Source organism: Drosophila virilis, chromosome 2 (assembly GCF_030788295.1).
Source record: "Drosophila virilis strain 15010-1051.87 chromosome 2, Dvir_AGI_RSII-ME, whole genome shotgun sequence".
In the NCBI taxonomy this organism is placed as follows: domain Eukaryota; kingdom Metazoa; phylum Arthropoda; class Insecta; order Diptera; family Drosophilidae; genus Drosophila; species Drosophila virilis.
Genome location: NC_091544.1, coordinates 12,277,510 through 12,298,945, shown reverse-complemented (window position 1 = coordinate 12,298,945; position 21,436 = coordinate 12,277,510). Strand labels below are relative to the sequence as shown.

General features: G+C 41.3%; 5 protein-coding genes across 6 annotated transcripts; 1 reads left to right on the top strand and 4 right to left on the bottom strand.

Annotated features, from left to right (window-relative positions):
- Positions 1-35: 35 nt before the first annotated feature.
- On the bottom strand, positions 36-3,550 carry LOC6631090 (sodium-coupled monocarboxylate transporter 2). 2 transcript variants are annotated; one of them, XM_002054014.4, is made up of 8 exons: positions 3,284-3,547; positions 2,479-2,638; positions 2,300-2,417; positions 2,018-2,237; positions 1,805-1,945; positions 1,129-1,237; positions 538-1,070; positions 41-469 (listed from the first exon to the last, which is right to left on the bottom strand). In XM_002054014.4, exons 1-8 carry the CDS (start codon positions 3,511-3,513, stop codon positions 118-120), a joined length of 1,863 nt encoding a protein of 620 aa, XP_002054050.1. In that variant the 5' UTR covers positions 3,514-3,547; the 3' UTR covers positions 41-117. The 2 variants fall into 2 exon arrangements, with proteins under 2 accessions (XP_070063497.1, XP_002054050.1); XM_070207396.1 differs by lacking the exons at positions 1,805-1,945; positions 2,018-2,237; positions 2,300-2,417; positions 2,479-2,638 and having other exon boundaries at positions 36-469; positions 3,284-3,550.
- A 1,477-nt stretch (positions 3,551-5,027) lies between these two features.
- On the bottom strand, positions 5,028-8,189 carry Smvt (Sodium-dependent multivitamin transporter). Its single transcript, XM_032439528.2, has 7 exons — positions 7,729-8,189; positions 7,547-7,664; positions 6,982-7,049; positions 6,764-6,915; positions 6,568-6,708; positions 6,008-6,491; positions 5,028-5,933 (listed from the first exon to the last, which is right to left on the bottom strand). The coding sequence occupies exons 1-7, from the start codon at positions 8,104-8,106 to the stop codon at positions 5,508-5,510; spliced, it is 1,767 nt and encodes a 588-aa protein (XP_032295419.2). The 5' UTR covers positions 8,107-8,189; the 3' UTR covers positions 5,028-5,507.
- Positions 8,190-10,476: 2,287 nt separating this feature from the next.
- On the bottom strand, positions 10,477-11,351 carry LOC6631092 (uncharacterized). The gene is made up of 2 exons (XM_002054016.4): positions 11,191-11,351; positions 10,477-11,122 (listed from the first exon to the last, which is right to left on the bottom strand). The coding sequence occupies exons 1-2, from the start codon at positions 11,206-11,208 to the stop codon at positions 10,592-10,594; spliced, it is 549 nt and encodes a 182-aa protein (XP_002054052.1). The 5' UTR covers positions 11,209-11,351; the 3' UTR covers positions 10,477-10,591.
- Positions 11,352-16,595: 5,244 nt separating this feature from the next.
- sip3 (septin interacting protein 3) lies at positions 16,596-19,903 on the top strand. Its single transcript, XM_002054017.4, has 6 exons — positions 16,596-17,091; positions 17,166-17,222; positions 17,293-17,481; positions 17,555-18,389; positions 18,454-18,659; positions 18,719-19,903. Exons 1-6 carry the CDS (start codon positions 16,966-16,968, stop codon positions 19,202-19,204), a joined length of 1,899 nt encoding a protein of 632 aa, XP_002054053.1. The 5' UTR covers positions 16,596-16,965; the 3' UTR covers positions 19,205-19,903.
- LOC6631094 (JNK1/MAPK8-associated membrane protein) lies at positions 19,618-21,390 on the bottom strand. The gene is made up of 5 exons (XM_002054018.4): positions 20,781-21,390; positions 20,376-20,722; positions 20,151-20,317; positions 19,960-20,094; positions 19,618-19,903 (listed from the first exon to the last, which is right to left on the bottom strand). Exons 1-5 carry the CDS (start codon positions 20,880-20,882, stop codon positions 19,752-19,754), a joined length of 903 nt encoding a protein of 300 aa, XP_002054054.1. The 5' UTR covers positions 20,883-21,390; the 3' UTR covers positions 19,618-19,751.
- Positions 21,391-21,436: the final 46 nt, after the last annotated feature.

The window sequence follows — 21,436 nt, the reverse complement described above, 5'->3', positions numbered from 1 at the left end:
TATAAATGCACAAGCTGGGAGACAAATTAGATACACAAATATGTTATAGACAATATCATATTTAATATATGCAAAGGCACGAAAGTTCGTTAAGAAATAATACTAAGATGAGTCCATTTAAGTAGTCGCTGTATTCTCCTTTTTCGTCTCACTTAAATCTATCTTGAGCTCGGGATCTGCCTTCAACTGGGTTCCATTCAGCGGCAGTTGTTCCAATTCGTAAACATGATTCAGGTTTAGGAATTTCCTTACAAACGGCGTATAGAGCTTTGGATTCTGGGTTTGCTTCTCGTCTGGCTTCCAGATGTAACTCATGGGCACTGCCCACAGGATCGTTAAGAGAATGCCCAATCCTTTGTACCAATAAAATGATATATCAAATATGGAGAATTCGCGATTGCTACCAAAGGCGCTCGTTACCAAAGGTGGCCTCGACGTGCTGGTTGCCTCAGTTAAGGAGTTGTTGCGGCTGTTAAATACAATAAACAAGAGCTGAGTCAATTTATATAGCTTTTAGGGGCGTGGCAAAACGCTTACATGACACTCGAAATCATTTGCAAGTTCGACACTTCGCATTGATCCAGTGAATTGGGCAGTACATCATATTTGATGAGGCCGCTCCTGAAGTGCATCTGCGCATTTATGATAATCCAGAGCATGACAAGCATGCTGAATAAAATGCTTGAGCCGGCGACCTTGCTGTTCGCACGCGGATAGAGCATGCCCAGCAGGAACACGCCCACCACGGCGCCAGTATTGATGCCCGTGATGCTCATCACAGTCTGTATTATGGAACTGAAATTCTGCACCATATAACCGCCAACAATACAGTAAACACCCATGCCGATGATAATTAGCTTCATGGTCGCATTGGCCCGTGCCTCCGTATGCCGAATGAATGGCTTAATATAGTCAAAGTAGACCACGCCCGCCAGAGAGTTAAGTGTGGCCGAGAGAGTGCTCAACGCAGCGCTAAACACACACGAGATGAACAGACCCGGCATGCCGGGCAGATTACCCATTATGTCCTGTATGAAGAAGGGCATCATTTTGTCCGGCTTGCTGACCAGCTGTGGGCGAGAAGATGCAATTTTAGTTCGGATGAAGCTGGAAGTGCGAACTACTTACGCCTGCCAGCATGGGATCACAGCCGTAATAGCGGGCAAACATAATGATGCCAGTGAAGGTCATCATGCCCATGATGATCATAAAACCAATTCCAGCAATTACAAGCGATCTGTGGAATGTAATTATTTGTATATTAGCCCCATTTCATTAAATTAACATTTTACATAGAGTAAAATACAAAACGTTAAAATCATCGTTTTCGCCCATTTTTAATTCAAGTTTCTAGCTTTAAAAATAAATTTCGAAACCGATCAGACAAAACTAAAAGTTTTAACCATACAACCCTTAAATAACATTTTCCAGCCAGGGCGGATGATATTTCCAAAAATATTTTCAAATACGTTTCAAATTAATTTTCAAATGAATCGACACGAAGAACTTCCCTCGATACGCTGTAAACTCCCGTTTTCAATCAAAGAAGGGTGGATTTGAATTCATCCAAGGAAGTGAGTTTCTTCCGTGGGAGTAAACCTAACCCAATCGTTACTTTCCATTGGAGTGGATTTTCCTAAAAGTGTGAAAATTCTTTCAAATGAATTTAATCAAATAACTTTGACTGAGTTTGAGGCTGGTCGAAGCAAAAGCATTTCATACGATTTCCGCGTTTTTTTCACAGTTGGGGCGGGAATTTCTAGTTTTATATATAAAGATGTTAAACCTAGTCGTATGTAATTACTTTTTGGCATGCGCATATGAAGGCAAGGAGACAATGCGTTGCACACAGCTCTGGTTGAGACCAATGTGGCCCGTCCACATAAAGATGCCTCCGATTAAAGCGTTCCAGACCGTAACGCGTATGCGTGGATCCAATCTGAAGCTACAGATAAAATGTTGCTTCTTAATAATCGATAGAACACTTTTTTTTTTTTTTTGTAAACTGAATACTTACTCAAAATTAAAACGGCCACCATTGCTGGCATTCTCGAGAACCGAACTGAGTCCGCCAGCCTGCATAGTGCCCAGCACGCCCACCATTATCACCGAGATCAACATGATGCCACCCTGCACAACGTCCGTCCAGACGACCGCCTTAATGCCGCCCAACATGGTATAGAAGACACAGATCGAGGAGACCATGGTATTGATTAGGTGAATGTTCATGCCGGTGACTGTAAAGGCATATGCCCATTAGGCTACAACATAGTTAGGGGGTAGCTGGCAATCAGCATACCTTGCGAAAAAGCCAATGAGGGTATAAACATATACACGGGCAGCATGAGGCACGAGTTCATCACGAATGTGGCAGTTACCAATTGTCGCGTAAATTTGCTGAAACGTATCTCCAGGTACTAAGTAGAAAAGACAAATCGCATTAGTAAATTGACTGGTAAGAACAGAGCTCTCGCTTACCTCATAGCAATTGGACACGTTGTTCTCGTAGAACACCGGCACTATAATATAAACCAGTATGGGTACAACAACCACCATCGCGATGACCACAAGAAAGTAGTTGAAACCAAAGGTGTATATCTCGGCAGGCACGGACATGATGGCAATGCCAGAGAGTTGGCTAAAATATGTTAAGAGCTGAATGCAATCTTTTATTTAGATACTAGGTGTATTTTTTTAGTCAACTTTATAGCTTGAACTTTTCCACCCATCTTTCATATCTTCTCATGAATTCCATATCTCAAACTATTTTTGAGTCAGATAAAAAGCAGGTCTATTTTAGACCAAGGGCTTTAAATACGTTAGGATCAGATTTTAAGAAATGTAGAGCTTTGCAATGAGAAATGTAGAGCTTCAAAGCCGATCACAATATATAAAACCATTTTATGACTATTTTCCAAAGCCGAGATGCCAAAACACATTTTTGATCTTCGTATAGAGTATTCAAAATAAGTTTAGGGCCAAACGAAAGCGCAACACCCTTTTAACACACTTTGTCCAGAGGGTGGATTTTGAATATATTCAAGATTCTCGAAAATGAGTTTGAGCACAAAGCGTCAAATAATCGTTGATTCGCAAAGATAACAAATTTGACATTGCCAAAGCGCGCAGTTACATGCATTGCATAAATAACTACAGTAAAGCTGTTTGTCAATCACCAATCAGTCAGTCAATCAGTCTGTGTTATATATATAGAGGCTTGGAGTTTTAAGTGCAAAATGTAATACACATATCTTTACTAATATTCACTTCAAACCGAACGCACCTGGCCACTAGGGATACAGCTATGGGCAGTGTCTGCATCTTTTTGCCACCCCGCAGATACTCCTCGGTGGTATTCTTGGCCTTGGAAAAGAAGCCAAAGTATACCCCAATGGCTGTCGAGGCGCATAGCATAAGCGAGAAGACCAGGTAATCCGCAATACCAAATGCTAGCGCTGCGGTGGGAGCTGCTGGCCCTGATGTGGCTGAAGCCAGTGTTGTAGTAGCTGACATGGTGGCTGTTTCTGGACTACTTTCTGCTATACTCAATGCTAGAATTGGATGCTGTCGGTCTTAAATGATTATCTGTGACTACCTTATCTGTTGACAATTCTTTATGTGTCTATATGAAGCCATCACCTTGACGTATCTTTCATAAACTAGAACGCGCTTGGAAGCCTTTTTTTATCTATTAGGTTCTGTGGTGTCTATATCATGTTTATTTTCACAAATATTTAGTTCTATATGAAAAAAGTATCTCGTGAGATTCACAGCTACTTCTAACAGTGGCAGTAACAGCGAACATAATTACACAGGGAGAAAAATTCAAGACAATTCGACTTGAAGCAAGTGAATTTGTTTTACTTCTAAAATCTTGAATCAATATATATTTTCCAATTTCCTAATTGAGCTCATTAAAGGAACGAAACTTTCGCCTAGAAATAGATTAAATCAAACAAACACAATCTGACCAAAATGTATATGCATTTGTTTGTTAGAAAATATTGTTTTTAGGATCCTTAAATAAATCTTAACACAAGCTGCAAAACGATATTGAACAGAACCGGTTCGAACCCAGATTTACAATTTGTTTATTTTTTACTATGAATCGAGTCTTAAATCGACTAAAGACAGTGAATTTAAGTAACTTATGAGGCTGACCCAAAGCTCAAGGCTTAAGTTAAGTGGGCCACAACCAGAGATTAATTTTTTAATGCTCACGAGAAGAAGAAGTGCGAAATTGTCAAGTTGCAAATAAACGCCCGTACCAAACTTTATTTAAATTGCAAAGACTTTGCCAAAAACCGATTTGATACATTTGGTTTAATTCTCCAATAGAATGGCAGATGTAATTTTTTCAAATTTGTAGCAAAACATATTTTTATTTTAGTATTTTTTTTAAAAAACTTTTCCTTTTTAAAACAAAGGCTTGAGATTTATATTATTAAATTGTTAAGCTTTATTATTAAATTTATAACTCGGAACCAATCGCATGATACGTTTTTCTCGCTTCCGATAACTAATATATATATATATATAGACATAGGTCTTTCGGTATTCGAGCGATGAAATTTCAGCAATTATAAAAAAAACAGTTGAATTTTTGATAAGATAGCGCCTTTTTACGTTTCTTATATTCTTTCTCTTTGAGCACTTTATTTAAATAGATGGGCAATTTTAAAGTCTTTCACACTTTGAAAAGTTGCATGACTGGGAGCTACCCTGCATGAAATTCCAAGCTGTTTCTTCTGTGGAAAATGTATTCTTGAATAAACTTGTGTTTATTGTCCGATAATTATGAGATTCTTAGGGGCATAAAATGTCATAAAAATTAACAATATTCCTTCTAAATTATAATTTTTAGACATTTTAAGGCGAGTCGGGAACGAAATTCATCAATTAAAGTGTTCTAGATGTAGGTTTTGCTGAACGCCTGATGAAATTTTAAAATTTTCAAAATGCAAATATAAATCAAATTTAGAGAAATATGAATATATTAAATGGATATGCCGTATACCCTATTTAAGTATACCCTATTTTATTTAACCCATTTTCAATGTGTGCAAATAAGGCATAAGTCCAACAAGCTCTTAGGTTCTTCAAATATTTACCGACTAAGCGATAAGACGCTATAGCTTGATAAATTATAATGCTGACTGGTATCTTGTGATATCCTCACATAGTCTCTAGGGTGTGTGCTTAAAAGCGAAATCTCACTTATTTTATATATTTATTTATTTGTTTATAAACTATCTAGCTATCTAGAGGCTGTCGAAATTCTTACACGTTAGGCAGCTAATTAAGATAAGCGTTTTGTCAGATTCGTTGAACCATATACATATCTAAGACTCGGATCTTGCCAACATCTTGGGAATGATTGGCCAGTGTGAGCCTTCGTTTTGTGCCCACTGAGCATATATCTTAAGATCGTTGTATGCTTTGCAAGTTTGGATAGTATATAATACTAATTTAGATAATCACGATTAGTAAAAGCTCTTACAGAATTGTTATGCTTTTATCTTTTCTTCCTGTTTCTCGGCCTTCAGATCGGCAAGTTCTTCAAGCGGCGTCGGCTCGTACTGGACAAATGACTGTATAATTGGCGACAGTAGCTTCGGGTCCAGCTTGGCATCCGATGCCGGTTTCAGCACATAGCTGAGCGTTACGGCCACAAGCCAGGTGATACACATTCCGAGAACTGCATACCAATTGAAGGACATATCCAAAATGTTGAAACCAGAATCTTTTACGGCTTCCACCTTGATCGTGGCATTCAAGCGTGCAAGCGCTGATGTGGTCGTGGCAAGTGTGGCATTCAGGCCCGGGCAGTTGTCTACAGAGGTGGGCATAGTAGGGTAATGATTGCGCCCCCAACTGGCCACCACAATGACGGACATGCACGTAATGCTGCCAATGACGCCAGCAAGAGCTGCCTGTGAACAGAGCAAATATTAGTGGATATAGTCTCGATTTGTTGGATTTGATGGCAAATGCCGTTGGTACACACCCGACCATGTACCCTGGGCACCAACATGCCCAGCAAAAAAACGCCGCACACCGAGCCAAAGCTGACGCCGCCAATGGAGTAGACAATCTGCAGTATGGAGGCGAACTTCTCCACGATTATGCCGCCAAATATACAATAGACGCCGGAAAAGAAGACAAACAGCTTCATGATGACATTGGCCTTGTGCTCCGTATGGTGTATGTGGGGCTTGATATAGTCAAAGTAAACAATGCCGCCCAGCGAATTGATGCTGGCGGAAAGTGTGCTCAGCGCAGCGCTAAAGACGCAGGAGATGAAGACGCCTGGCATTCCGGTCAGATGACCAATAATATCCTGCACAAAATACGGCACCATTTTGTCCAGCTTGCTGACCAGGCCCTGGGCTAGGGGATCGCAGTCATGATAGCGAGCATACATCACGATGCCCGTAAAGCAATTGAAGCTCATGATGATGACAAAGCCCAGACCGAAAAGTACCAGCGCTCTGCAAGAATGCGGGATTAGGTTGTGTACGTGTAGGCGAACTTAGCAAATTGGTATAGGCTTTGTGTGTTACCTACCTTCTGGCTTTTGCTAGCGATGGCAGCGAAACGATGCGTTGCACACAGCTCTGATTGAGACCCACATAGCTGGTCCAAGCTATCACAGCCGAGGAATACACATTCCAGAACGTCGAACGTTCCGTGTGATTGAATGTGTAGCTGAAAATGGACTATATTCTAATAGCTATTCAATGGAGTAGTCGATGGCACCTACTTGACCTTCAAGCGACCGCCCTCGCCGGCAATGCGCAACACCTCGCCAAGGCCGCCCAATCGTTGGGCACCCATGATGCCCACCAGCACCACCGATACCACCATAATGCTTGCCTGCACCACATCTGTCCAGACGACTGCCTTAATGCCGCCCTAGTAAATAAAGTAGATAATGTTTATTCGAATTTCCCTGTGATAAGATATATACGATCTGCTTACGATCATTGTGTAGAAGACGCAGATGCTGCAAACGATCGCATTGATAATGTGCACATTATAGCCGGTTACTTGATAGATAGAATTGATAATATTTAGTTAGTCATAGGTATTAATTATATATATGTTAAGTAATGCAAACACAGGTTGTAAATAAATGTATGATTAAAAGTTAACTCAAAATAACTTTTCACTTTTTATTTAGAACTGAACTCGTCTTGCAAAAAGACACTCAAACGGGAACTGAACCATAGCTTTCTTTTTTAATGGTTCGATTTCAAATTAAAATCTTTTGAGAGGAATCCAGCCACAAGGCATAAATAACTTTGCATTATATAAGCATATTTGTGAAATGCCAATTTAGGGAAAACCACTTTCAGAAGGGATCCTAAAGAAGTTGGTTCAAAGCGCAAAACGAGCCAAAGACAATATGCTTTTCTTATGCAGCCTTATTATTTTTATTATTATTACTGGAATTATGATTTTTAAAAACAAACCCTATATGAATAGACTATCCTGATATGGCGAGTTCTTCAAGAAATGATAAGATGCATGCGATGGAACCTACCTTGCGCAAAAGCCAGGGATGGCAGAAATATGAAAATTGGCAGCATGAAGAATAGAGTCAGCACAAAAATAAAGGTTTGCAGCTTGCGGTTGGCACGATTAAAGCGCAACTCCAGATACTATTGGGGAAAATTCACTTAAATACAGTCACAAATTTAATGATGCTATAAATCTGAATCCCACCTCGTAGCAGTTGGTGATGTTGTTGTTGTAAAACACAGGTATTATCACATAGTTGAGAAGTGGTATAACCACCAGCATAGAGGCCACATTGAAGAACCAGTTAAATCCAAAGGCAAACATCTCCGCCGGAATGGTCATGATGGAAATGGCCGACAATTGGCTGGCCACCAATGAAATGGCTATGGGCAGCGTCTTCATGCGTTTGCCACCCATCAGATACTCATCCGTGGTATCGGCGCCCTTGGCAAAGAATCCAAAATAAACACCAATTGCCGCCGATATGCTCAGCATGAAAGTGAAGACTATATAGTCGGTCGTTTGGAACGTAAACAGCGAGGCGGCCAGGGTATGGGCCGTCGCATTTAAGTGAGCCGACATTGCAGAGGATAGATATATTAATCCGATATAAGTAAGTATTTTGCATGCACTTTCCGACACCGACACGAGTTGCTTAATCACAATTGATCTTCACATGGCGTCTACAGTGCTTTATATAAGTTTTTTGTCCTTTAGAAGTTTATCTTTAACTGTGATAATTTTTAAAACTTAGCTATCGACTTTATTATAAAAGCAGTTATCTTAACGATGCCATTTTACGAGTATAAGTTGATCGTCTAAGATTTTATCAGATAAGCCCCGACAATGATGATGACTCCGCAAATCTATTATCAGTCTAAAGTCGAGCCGGCAATCAAGCAACCCATTCATTGTTTTAGCCGTCGTCACACATCAAAATGATATCGCAAGTCATAATAAGATCGCAAAGTTTTTTCACTCGGGCTAGGCAAATAATGAAGCGGGCGCTGTTTATAATTAGAGTGTGGACTTAAAGACATTTGGGCTTATGTATTGCTGGAAAACCTTATCCGCAACACGTACATATATTTGGTTGCAATTGCTGTGACATAACACACACACACACACACACACACACACACAAACACACACGAATTCCACTTTACTGTTGCCGCCTGTCATCCTCTGCGGGTCGCATCAGTGCAACACACTTGTGGCACTTACCACTAACCACTTATGTGTGCCTCTATGTTGCCATAGTTGGACGTAACATGCATTAAATTGAACAAGTAGATTGAACTTAGCACGGGCTGACGAACATTGTATACCCTGCACCTTTCTTTAAAGTCTCCAAGATATGTACAAGATGTTGTTGTTTTTAATTAAAGAAGAATTGTGGCACAAATTATTTAGAACTGGGTCCGTTTAGTTAGGATCACGAAAATTAGTTAAGAAGTATACAGAATTAATCGAATTAATTAATAATAATAATCTTTCGTTTTCCGATTCTTATACCATTTTCAGGGCAAAGCAAATTGAGTCTAACTCATGAATGGGAAAAGCTATCCCAAAAGTTAAATATGGCTAATTTCATCATGTCATCCTGATCACGAAAATATATAGCTTTATAGAGAAGAATATATTTCCTTCTGCCTGCTGCATTGACTTGCAGGAAACATAATACCTATGTCCATATATTCGGGGTATATCGGATTATTATAAAAATCAAGCGACCGAAAGTTAATGCCTCAAGCTTGCGGCTCTAATGATATATATCTCATAGCACCAATAATTATAGCCAAATATACGTTGGTAGGGTATACAAATGTTAATGATGCCGAATGTTGGTTAAGTGGCTACGTCGCCTGCTGCTGCCCGCAGTCATCTTCATCGTGATCCATGTGTAATATGTGGTTAATGGTCAGCCCCGCGCGCTGCACTGTGACCCAATCGCAATATCGACTGCATCTGACGAAATCGGCTCTTAATGAGCGTCTGGCGCAAGACTTGAGCACTTGCCGTGTCTGCGGCGTTTTGGATATTGATGAGAGCTTCACAAGTCATGGCTACTGCAGGTTTTGTTGGTGGCGTCTTCCCATACAAAAAGTGAAAGGATATTTCAAGCTGTACGCAATAAGCTAGACACATTATGATAATGTCGAATTCGTTTAGACGCTCGTAAAATCAATGAGAATTCGAATTTGATTTTGGTTGTCATCGAACAGCTGAAACCAAGATTTTAGAATGTTGTTTAGTTTTAATTGCCAAATCAGAATAATCTAGGTCAATTGGCAGATGCATTTTGTAAGAAATTACAAAAATCGCCGAGAAACGCGCAACATCTTTGCCCGATTTTGAAAAGTGTACATAAATATTTTATGTTTTTTCCAAGTATTATAATAATTAAAAGATTGAATATTTTAACGGTGACAAAATTTACTATTTTTTTTATTATTTTCATATTTTTTTTTGTTGTTTCTTTGTTTGTTTCATAAAAATAAAAACACTTACATGCTAATAATGCGTTATAACACTGTTTTGTGGGGAAGAGAATGTGTGTTTTTGTTGTTTGATACAAAAAAAAGTGTTGAGAAAACTATTTACAAAAAACAAAAACGAATTTCACCCCGAAATTCGGTTACCTCTCAAATGCCAAGGCGAAATCGCATTTTGAGTTCAAATAGAAAGATAGTTTTGAGAAATTATACAGTCACTGAGTCTGGGTCTTCTGGAGGAAAGGTGAGATAGCGCGAGATTTGATGGGGGATGGATGGTAGGTGAATGAAACGGTGGATGGATTCGATCGTTCACTCTACATCACTAGTCGAACTACGTTTTCACTCAGAAGGTGTTTCAATAGGGAGGAGGGGGCGTGGCGCGCACGAACTTTGAGCCAAGTTCAAGTACTGGTTGTTGGTGAGCCCATACTTTCATAAATTCTTGTTGATTTCAGTTAATGTTGTTGTTGTTGTTGTCGTTAGGTCAGGCTGTGTCGATTGATGTCGTCCTTTCCGTCGGTATTCATTTTTTGGCAGCAAAAATTTGTTTTAGATGTGAGTCACTTGGCTTAGAAGGGCGCACCATAGCTGCCGCTGGGCCTTGAGGGAGCACCATACGAGCCAGATGGAGCACTGGGATAGCCACCGCCGGTGCTAGCCTGCGAGCTCTGTTGCGCAAACTGAGCCACCTGGATGGCCTGACGCACGCCCTCAAGATCGATGCCAACAACGCGACCGCCTCCATTGCTGGGCGCACCATAGCTGGTCGAGGGTGGACCATAGCTAGAGGATGGTCCGCTTGGGTAGCCACCACCACCGCCACCGCCGCCGCCGCCGCCACCACCGCCCTGTTTGCTCTCCTCATTCAGCAGAATCTGACGCACCTGCTCCAGCAGCTGGGGATCAACATTTTGTCCCTCCGATGTCTGGAAGCCACCGCTGACGGCTTGGAATCCACCGCCACCACCGAACGAGGATCCGCCGCCAAAGCCGCCGCCAAATCCACCGCCACCGCCGCCACCACCGCCACCACCGCGGGGATAATTGTAGCCCGATGGGGGCTCAGCAGCGGCCAGAGCAGCCAGAGCAAACACTAAGAACTGTTGGCGATAGGGTAATCCAATGGTTATCCACAGTGTAATCCACACTTCTTCTTTCGGCTACTTACCACTGAGAAGGAGTTCATAGCAATGAGTTTTGTGGTGTATGTGTGGGGGAGAGAAGTAAAATTAAATTATAAGGCAAATTTAGTTGCTTTCGAGTGGGGAGCCAGCGACTGAATGCATTCCAAATGCCACGCAGGCCCTCTTTATACTCCACACAACGGCCGCCGTGTGTCTTCATCATGCGGTCTGCACTCCGCCTCCTCGCCCAAGCCGTTGCGCCGAGTCAGTTTCATCGACTTCGTCGGGCCAACATCATTATCGGCAACTTCGTCTACTTCATGATCGCTAACGACAGCCAAGTCATTGGACGCTAATGATCATCACAGCACACACACACACACACACACACGCACACTCACATAAGAGTTGTTGTTGTTAAAGCTTGTACCTTCATCTTCAGCGTCGACTTGTTTTTGGCGGACGACCTGCGGCCAGCGCACAACTCCAACTCCAATTGCTGGCATCGCCTCTTGTTTCCCACCATAAAGCAAATATAAAAATAAAAAATAGATAAATAAATATAAAAAAAAAAAAACAAAAATAAAGCTGAAAAAATCGAAACACTAAAATGTCGCTAACATTTTTAGTTGTCTGTACTTGCATTTGAAATTTCTTCGGCACTTTCCTCGATTTGCACGTTTTGGTGGCTCTTTCGACATTTTTGCTTAGACAGCAACATCGACATCTCTCGACTTGACCAGGAAGTCATTTAAGCATCCATTGATTTGCAAAAGAAAAAAAACAACCATCGTTGATTAACCCAGACAGTCGCAAATGTCAATTTCCAGCTAGCTATATTTCATTTATTTGAGTTCTTCGATCCCCGAGATCAACTTTGACTACATCTATTTCCACCTGAAAGCCCTCGATCTGTAGCATAAGTCAAATAAAAGTAAACAACGGGCGCCACAATTTGCACCTTGTGCACGATTACGAAATAAGTTGTCTGAGAAAATGTGCTATATAATTTCCATGTAGAGCACTGGGCCGCAGTCCACAGACGAACAGCCAGACAGACATATAATCAACTTTGGCCGATTTCCCAAGGAATTACATTAAGGTTTCAATTATTTAAATTCACATAGCAGAACTGAGCAGCAGCTGCTCGTCTGGTAAAAGTTGTAGTTGTACAGTTAAAAAAGAAGACCAAAAGTTAATGATATGGTATATGGTATATGTGTGTATGTATGCATGTGGGTATGGATGTGTGTGTGTGTATGTGTATTTTTTACTCGTAATTCGAACAAATGTTTCACTTCACGTTCGCACTCTCCATTCGCGTTATGTCTGATATTTTATTATACTCGTTTCCAAAGTGAAAAGAGTATATTCGGGTTTATATTTTTGCAATATCAACACTATATTTTAACCGTCTTGAATGACTTGACAATTGGAATATATACTTGTTTTTATCTGCGTCACAAAAGGTGTTATTATTATGTGGGGGCTTTGCAAATCGATGCCTAAAATGTAGAGTGACCAAATTCGATCGATTGAAAAGAGAGACCAAATTTGTAATGAGAGCTAAAGAGTGACCAAATCTTAAATTAAAACTACTGTTGAGGTCCTTCGAACATGGACTTGGTGCGATCTCTCAGTAAATTATATCTGCCTTAAACTGTTATCTGACTCTGAACAAGTATTGGGCAGTCGGTTGGATCCGACTGTAACATTCTTGTTTATTATGCATTGGGTCTTCCCTGACGCGCTTTAAAGTGACATAACGCCTGTGTAGGAGACGATGATTCATTGGCATAGAGAAATATGCGAATGATTTAAACCCTCTAAGCAACAGACGAGCCTGCTCGCGATTCTGTCAGTAGAGCAGCACACACAGCTGATCTAACAGATCAGTAGGCGTATACGTAATATATTTTACGTTAGCTGTCTCAGTCGAGCTGTGCGTATTATGTCAACATGAACAGCATTGTGACGTGCCACAATATAACTGTAGAGGCTGTCAAGCGCATAAAGGCGAAGAAAAAAATGAAAAAGAAAAAGATGTGGAGCACAAGCAGCTGAAAATGAAACCGAATCCCAATCAAAGTGCCAAGTGGCAGTAAATTGTGGTAAATGAGGTTTATTTACTTGTACATCTCTCAGGTAACTTTCGCAAAGTGCAACGGTTTTTATTGGAGGGGAGAGAAAGAGAGAGAGAGATCTTGACTCTTGTGCGCCGCTGCGTTTGGTTTAGGGCTTATTGAAAACCTTCACGCTTCAAAGTGAAGGACTTCAGCGGCTGCGTGCGGTGTTGCGTGGCGGTGGCGGCAATGACAACAGCGGCACGACTCCGAGCCCAGCTCTTGCAATTTGGTGGCAACAAGATGAAAGTCAACACTTAACACTCTCAACAGCAGCGGGAACAGCGGAGGCATCAGAGGCAGCTCAAGCTTGAGCCCGACTTCAATGACAATGCGCTAAATCATTTTTTTTTTTTTATTTCGTCTTGTCTCTGTCTTAAATTATTTTTATCAGCCTGTAGTATTGTTGTAGCTACAGCTGCTGCCGCTGTCACTTTAGGTTTTAATTTGGTTTATTGTGGTGCTGTCTTGAGCTGCCTTGTGAAGGTCTCTCTCTCAATTTATTTCGTAATTGTCTTCAGTTTTTTTTTTTCTTTTTTAACTCGCACTTTCAGCCTAGTGCGAGCTGTAATTGGAATAATATGGAAGGGCTATAACATTCGTGCCGCTTTTTCCTGCTTGGGGTGTCATTCTAAATTACTAGCTTGGTCACACTGGAGGATCGGCCTGGCCTGGCCTGGCCCCGTTTCTCTTTTGCGTTTATTTTTGCATGTTTTGTTTTGTTATCGTTTTTGGTGCGTTGCTTTGGCCATTCGCATCGTTTTTAAACGATTTTTTTTTTTTGCAACTTTAATGAAACGCTTTATTGCACGCCACATTATATTTATGTACATACGCTTTGTGTGCGTCTATCTGGTCAAATCCATCATTAACACGTCCACTAGGTCAGCGTAGACGCCGCCGCCGTTTCATGACTTACATTTACTTTTGGTCTGCTTTTTTATTTTCTCTGCCTAATGGCGGCCTAAGTAGATGTTCATTATCCGCGCACATGTGTGCGTGTGCATTCGTGTGAGTGCGTCTGTGTGTGCGTGCGTTGGTAATGGTTATGCCATTTTAATTGGGCCAGATAGCGGCTGGAAAATACAACAAAGTTGGCAAATTGACTGAAGACGCGGCTAAATTATCAAATCGTCGTTTGTCTATGCCAATTGATGGATAATTCGATAAGGCTTTTATTACAAAATCTATTTAGTTGTTTACTTATGTATGTATATTTTGGTAGAGAGCAACGCCCCTGTCAACAAATGTGAACAGCTATTGATGCCAAAACAAAATAAAAAACAATTATTTGGCATTGATATTTTATATTCGTTTAATCTGATTCAAAAAATATAAAGCAATACAGTATATGTAACAAATACTTTTAAGATTTTGTTAACCAAAACTTGCCAAATATTCGTTAGGCGCAGCTGTCTTAGTGCATTTAGTGCTGCCAGATCACAAAAAAATTTGGGAAACGAGCTGTTAAATGCAATATTGATTGGATAAGAAAATTTAATTTACTTGCTCAATATCATGGTACTATTTAATTAGAAGATCGCACAACGCAGTCTCTAAATCTTTACCAGATTATGTCTGAAATATATTCGTTTTGTTTGCTTGCCAATTGTTAACTAAATTTATGCAGCTGTGTGGCATCTTTGCTAAAACCGTGATTTGTGATAAAGAGAAACCCATTTTTCAACATCTCGAAAACTGGCGAATCATGTGTAAAAAAAGCGGATTATTCAAGCATATAAATGACAGGGGGGTAAAAATCGGTGACAAATGCCGAGAATATCGCAAGATGTAATTGCTGCTGATTAAGATGAATGCGCTAAAACCGTAGGCACAAGGCATCGGGCAGATTCAGCTGGCAAACAGTTACATAAGGCGCCAACGCAGAAGAGCCCCTCGAGCGGTTGTGGCAGTAGCAACAACCTCGACGTCTTCTTTCGTTTCCTCAAAAAGACAAAACAAGTTTTATTTGTCCGACAACGACTTGAACCGTGCTCCTCGCTTTATGTAAGTCAAGCGTGGAGACTGATACAGCCCCGAGCCCCGAGCCAGTCGCTGCCACAGCAGCAACAAAGACAGCAAAGACAACGGCAGCCGGCATGCAGGCAGATGAGTTGTCCATGTTGCAGCCAGCGCAACCAGAAAACGTAAGCGGTAGCTGTAGAGGTGCACGGGGGTGGCTCGGCTAGGCAAGTGAAATTGCATATGCAATGCGAATTGAAGCTAGACAAAAAACAACAAATATAAAAGATGCTGTGAAAACCGAACGTGCATAGAAATGCTGAAATTGTTTGGGAAATTGCTGCGACACGTTTTGCCATGTCTGGCAGGCAGACTGACTTGCTGGAACTCGAACTCGGCCCGTGGCTTCATGTCTGGCTTTGGCAGCGGCTGGGAGTTGATTTGCCACCACACCACCAAAACATGTCCACTCTCGGCAGCCATCTCTGGCAAGTTCTGCGCACAAACTTTAGCCTTTGGGTGCCTACATTTGATTAGCTTATGCAAAGATAGCAGCTGCGCCTCAATGGGGACTCGCCTTTGCGCAATGCTCATGCAGCTAGTTTATGGCCATATGGCCAGTAGAGATTCTCAAGGCGGCAGGCCAAAAGTAAAAGTTCAGGCAGGTTAATCACAAATCACAAATCGTTTGCCAACTCGGACACCCTGCTGGTCACAGCGTGCATTTTTTATCAGCAGCTCGATTGTGTTCCGAAATTATAGCATGATTTTATATAGCGTTAATTATGGCCAAATCTGGCTCATCCGCTAATCATGGCCATAGGTGCCAGCCGTCAGTGAGAGATGAGACTCAATAAGCTATTTGCTATTTTTACGCTTTCTGGCTGATGTATAATTATAATTAATTGACTTTTGTTTATCTGAATAAGTTCATTAGCAGCTGTAAAGAAAATGACCTCTATTTTGATGCATTCATCAAATAAAATATCTCTAAAAGTTTTGCAATTTTTCTAACGGGCAATCGAAAAACAGGTAAATCATACTTTATTTATCGTTTTATAAACGATTTTATTTGACTGTTTGCTCAATAAATTTTGTTATTGCTTAACGTAAACAATTCAAAGAACTGTTCGGGGATTGGTTGACGCAAAAGCAATGTGACCGAAGTATACCGATACGCTGCATACTTTTAGGCGGTGCCAATGTGCTTGTTAACCATAAAGCCACAACTATTCACTTAATATTTAGAAAATATCGTTTCTATCGATACTATGCAGCATAATGAATGTAAGAATTTTTTTAAAGTTTAGAGAGTTTTCGTTGACAAAGCAAGCTAGCTTGTTTAATCGCCGTTAAAAAAACAAAAACAATTTTAACGTTGATAACCAAATTTAACGTGCACCTAACTTAGCGAGAGTCGGTCACACTGATTTTACAACAGCTGACTGTGCACGAACCTGTGAATGGCCGGACGCCATTACGTTACGTGCTGACGAGTCGTGTACGTGTACAATAAAAACAGGGGAAAAAAAAAACGAAAATATATGTAAAACACACAGAGAGAGAACAATCAAAATTAACCGTGTCGATGTCGGAACGCTAAAAAGTACGAAGCAATAAACTTAAAACATCTATATCTGACGTTCACGGAAATAGACCAGAGACACATTCAACATTAACATCTTTCTCGAGTCGATCAGCCAATTGGCTGGCTTTGCAACCAACTGCGACAACATGCAGCTGCTAATTTCAAGTGTTTGCATGGCGCTGACCAGCGCCGTAATTGGCAACGCCTACTACCAGAAACAGCAGTTCTACCCGGCCGTCGTATATATCACCAAATCGAATGCATCCATGGCGGTGAGTGGCAAACGCATTTGTTTTCCCAACAACAAAATAAAATTATAACCACAATGAATTTTCAATATTTACAGGTAATCTACATACAATTTTTTGTGATAGTCTTTATGTTTGGCAAGCTCTTGCGCAAGGTACAAACACTTCTCATATATAAATATATTAATATCGGTTCGGAGTTTTGATAATTATGGCTTATTGCAGATATTTCTGGGCACGCTGCGTGCCGCTGAATTTGAGCATCTGCTTGAGCGTTTTTGGTATGCACTGACAGAGACCTGTTTGGCATTTACTGTGTTCCGGGACGACTTTAATCCTCGCTTTGTGGCCCTTTTCACAGTGCTACTATTTCTCAAATCATTCCATTGGCTCGCTGAAGAACGCGTTGACTTTGTAAGTGCTCAACGAGCGTCGGCAACCAGAACTTGTGCATATTTATTACACCGGAGTTTTTTTTTTTTTATAGATGGAGCGTTCCCCAGTACTGGGCTGGTTGTTTCACATACGTGTCGGCAGTCTGCTAACCATGCTGGGCATACTCGACTATGTGCTGCTTATGCATGCCTACAACTCGACCCTTGTGCGTGGTCCGACGGTCCAGCTGGTGTTTGGCTTCGAGTATGCCATTCTGCTGACGGTCATCGCCAGCACGGCCATCAAATATGTGCTACATGCTGCAGAGATGCGCACCGATACGCCCTGGGAAAATAAGGCCGTATTCCTATTGTATACGGAGTTGGTTATTGGTCTCATTAAGGTGGTGCTTTATCTGCTGTTTGTTGTCATTATGGCAAAGATTTATGCATTGCCGATGTTCGTCTTCCGACCGATGTTCTTTACCATACGCAATTTCCGCAAGGCGCTGAACGATGTCGTTATGTCACGTCGCGCTATTCGCAACATGAATACTTTGTATCCAGATGCAACGCCCGAGGAGCTGCGACAATCGGACAATATCTGCATCATTTGTCGCGAGGACATGGTGAATCACTCAAAGAAGTTGCCTTGCGGCCACATCTTCCATACAACGTGTCTGCGCTCCTGGTTTCAACGCCAGCAAACCTGTCCCACATGTCGCCTCAATATACTGCGTACACCAACAGTTAATTCCACAGCAATGCCGCGACCAGCTGACGAGCCTGCAAATCCAGTAGCTCCAGCTGCCGCCCAGCCAGCAGCTGGCGCAAATGTTGCTGCAAATATCCCAGCAGCAGCACCAGACGTTGGTCTGCCGCGTCCAAATGGTGCAGCCGGACAAAATGCAGCAACACCCAACTTTTCAGACATATTCGGCGATGCCAGTGAGTGACTGCCCTTTCTCCTTAAATATTGGATATTTCATTTACATATATCTCTCACCTCCAGATAACCTAGGAAATGGATTTCCAAATCTAGCTGGGATTCCACCGCCGCCCATGCTGTCGCCATTTATGATGCAGCCACCATTTCCATACTTTACGCCTCCGATTGTACCGCCACCGCCAATGCCACAGGACCTAAACACTTTCAACGAGGAAGAACTGCTCGCCATGGAGGGCAATTTGCGCCAACACGTTCAAGAACGTCTTAAGGTAAATATAAAATGTTTAAATTTGTTTGCAATATCCCGCTAATCTGCAATAACATTAAGATGCTACGCAATATTTCGCTAATGGTGGACTCGGCCAACATCCTGATGCAACAATACCAAGGGATAATTGCGCGGCTGCCACCGCCCATACAAGTGCTACCACCAGTCCCAGAAACAGCGGCTGAAAATGTGCCCAATATAGTACCAGTGGCAACTGCAGCTGCAGCTGCAGAAGCACCAGCAACAGAACCAGTGCCGGCAGTGAGCAGCCCCACAGCTTGTGATAAACCCAGCACATCAAGAGCAGCTGCTGCTGTCGTTGCTGAAGATAAGCGGCAAGTCAGTGTTGCTTCAAGTAACCCTGTCTCAGAAAAAGTCACTATTGAAGATTTGGGCGCTGAGGAGGATGTTGTGCCGTCCACAGATGCTGCATGCGGGGATGTTGATAACGAGGATAGCTCCGAGCTTAGCGAGTTGCGAAAGCGACGTTTGAAATTCTTAGAGGAACGCAACAAATCACCAACTAGTAGCTACCAAACAGATTAGAATTTGAAGAACTGAATTTAATCAGCAGCGGCAGCCTTCACGCCCACCTCGCTATCACACGTACATCCAGATAATTCGATGTGTATTCTATGAATGGATATTGATTTAGCTTCTACTACATATTGACCTTATCTTTTACAAAATTCCTTTGACTTTGTTGTGTTGGCATGGTTTTCAATATGGGGAACTGTTGATGAGTGCGTTGACATTGTAGCAGGCTCGCATATATAAAACGTTATCCGTGTGAAACGTGGGGGGCTATGATAAAGCGGGGCGTGCAAACCCAATATATACCAATATATATTGTGTAAAAAAAAAAAAATAATTTAGAAAAGGGGAAACTGATGATTTATAATTAATATTATTATATGTGTATAATTAATGTGAAATATAATTAAAACGAAAAGACGACATGAGTTGGATGCTATTTTAAGAGTACATATATAATAGTAAGAAATAATTTAAGCACGTAAAACTACACATAAATAACAACTGTGGAACGCCTAGCGCCCCTCGCATGAAAGATCTGCATTTGCAAGTTTCCGGATCAAATGCGCGATTCGATTTCCCGGAACTCGCCAGGATCGGTGAAGTGCACAGTCAAAATGTAGAACAAAGAGGGAAACGGCACCAGGCACAGCAACGCATAATGGTAATTCAAGGAGCAGATGCCAAAAGCAAGCAGCAGCCAGTGAACAGCTAAAGTAAAATATAGTTTAAGATTCATCCGATTCTAACTGCCACAGACGACTTACAAATAATGACAACATTTTTGACATCCCACACAGACGACAGCAACAACGCCTTCTGGGTTTGATCTAGCTTTAAAGAGTAGTGAATGGCGTTGGCCACCATTGACATAGCGATACTTAGATAAGGAAACGAATAATCTAAAAAAAATTAAGTCAATATTATGAGCTGCACCAAGATAATTTGGTTGACTTACAAATAAGGCCACAGCAGGTGCCATGAATTAATGTCAGCAGTGGCAGAAAATAGAGTGCTGAGTAAATGGGCGCCTTGCCGCGCACATCCATCATGGAACTGATCACGGGCCGTATAAGAAACATATTGAGCAAACACAAAAAGTAATACACCAAAACAATTGTTTGCCTGCACATATAAAAAGGTATTTCATATAAAATTGTAGAGTCTTTTGCCATTGACTTACAAGGGATAGACAGCTTCCTGGGTGCAATGATACGTGGTTTCATAGTTGGGATTGGGATTATAGAACAATGTGTACCAGTCGGTAAGTTTCCGCACTTCGCACGAGTACAAACGCAATTCCCACATTGGCTCCATGAAGAGCGTGGACAGTATTGCCGCAAGTGCCACCTCAATGAAGGCGCTGGCTGTGAGGATTAATTGCTTGCGCGAAAACTTTCGATCTTTGGCATCCAAGTCAATAAAGAAACAGTGCATCATAAGTGGTAGCATGGTCATAAAGCCTAAATACAGCCACGAATAGGTGGTGAGTTCGTCCCGACACGGCGTACACGCATAGCTGGCGTTCACCTTTAACAAAAACAATGCAATAGTAAACCAAAACAAAACAACAATTTAGGCAATATACCCGTGATCCTCTGGGACAAACACCGCAGCTGCTCCAACTGCCATTTTCTAGCAGTGATCTACCACAATAAATGCCGGGGCAACGATCCAAATAATTGTACATCTTTATATTAAAGTGGATTATTATTTTTTCTTGCTCGCTTGGGAGCAATGTTTTTTGTTTCACCCAACACTAACATACAGCTGTGGGCACCCAAATTCCGTAACATTTGAGGAAATGTTTTTAACAGTGCATCTCTGGAAAGCAGCCGGTACTCGTATTTTGTTTTTGTAAATATCAAAAAATTAGACTTGCGATTCGGTGTGAAATGGCAAACAATTTGTTCAGAGTACAAACGTATTTCATCTGTCTTCAACTTTAATTAAGAAACGAGAAATTATTTCCAAATTGAATTTAATCGCTAACCGGCACAAAATGACTGTCTTTAAATTTATATGATAACATTGCCAAAGGGTATCTGTAACAGAACAGCTGTCCTAACATTCACTATACATATTTCGATACTTTAAAAAATTACTGAGCGTAACTGCAGTTATCATTCTTAAGATTATTAGCAAGCTGTATTTCTAACTGTTGCTGACTTTATTTTTTAACGCTAAGAGTATTCAAAGCTATTCACCCACAACCAAGACATAAAGGGGAGGGCGGTCGATAAT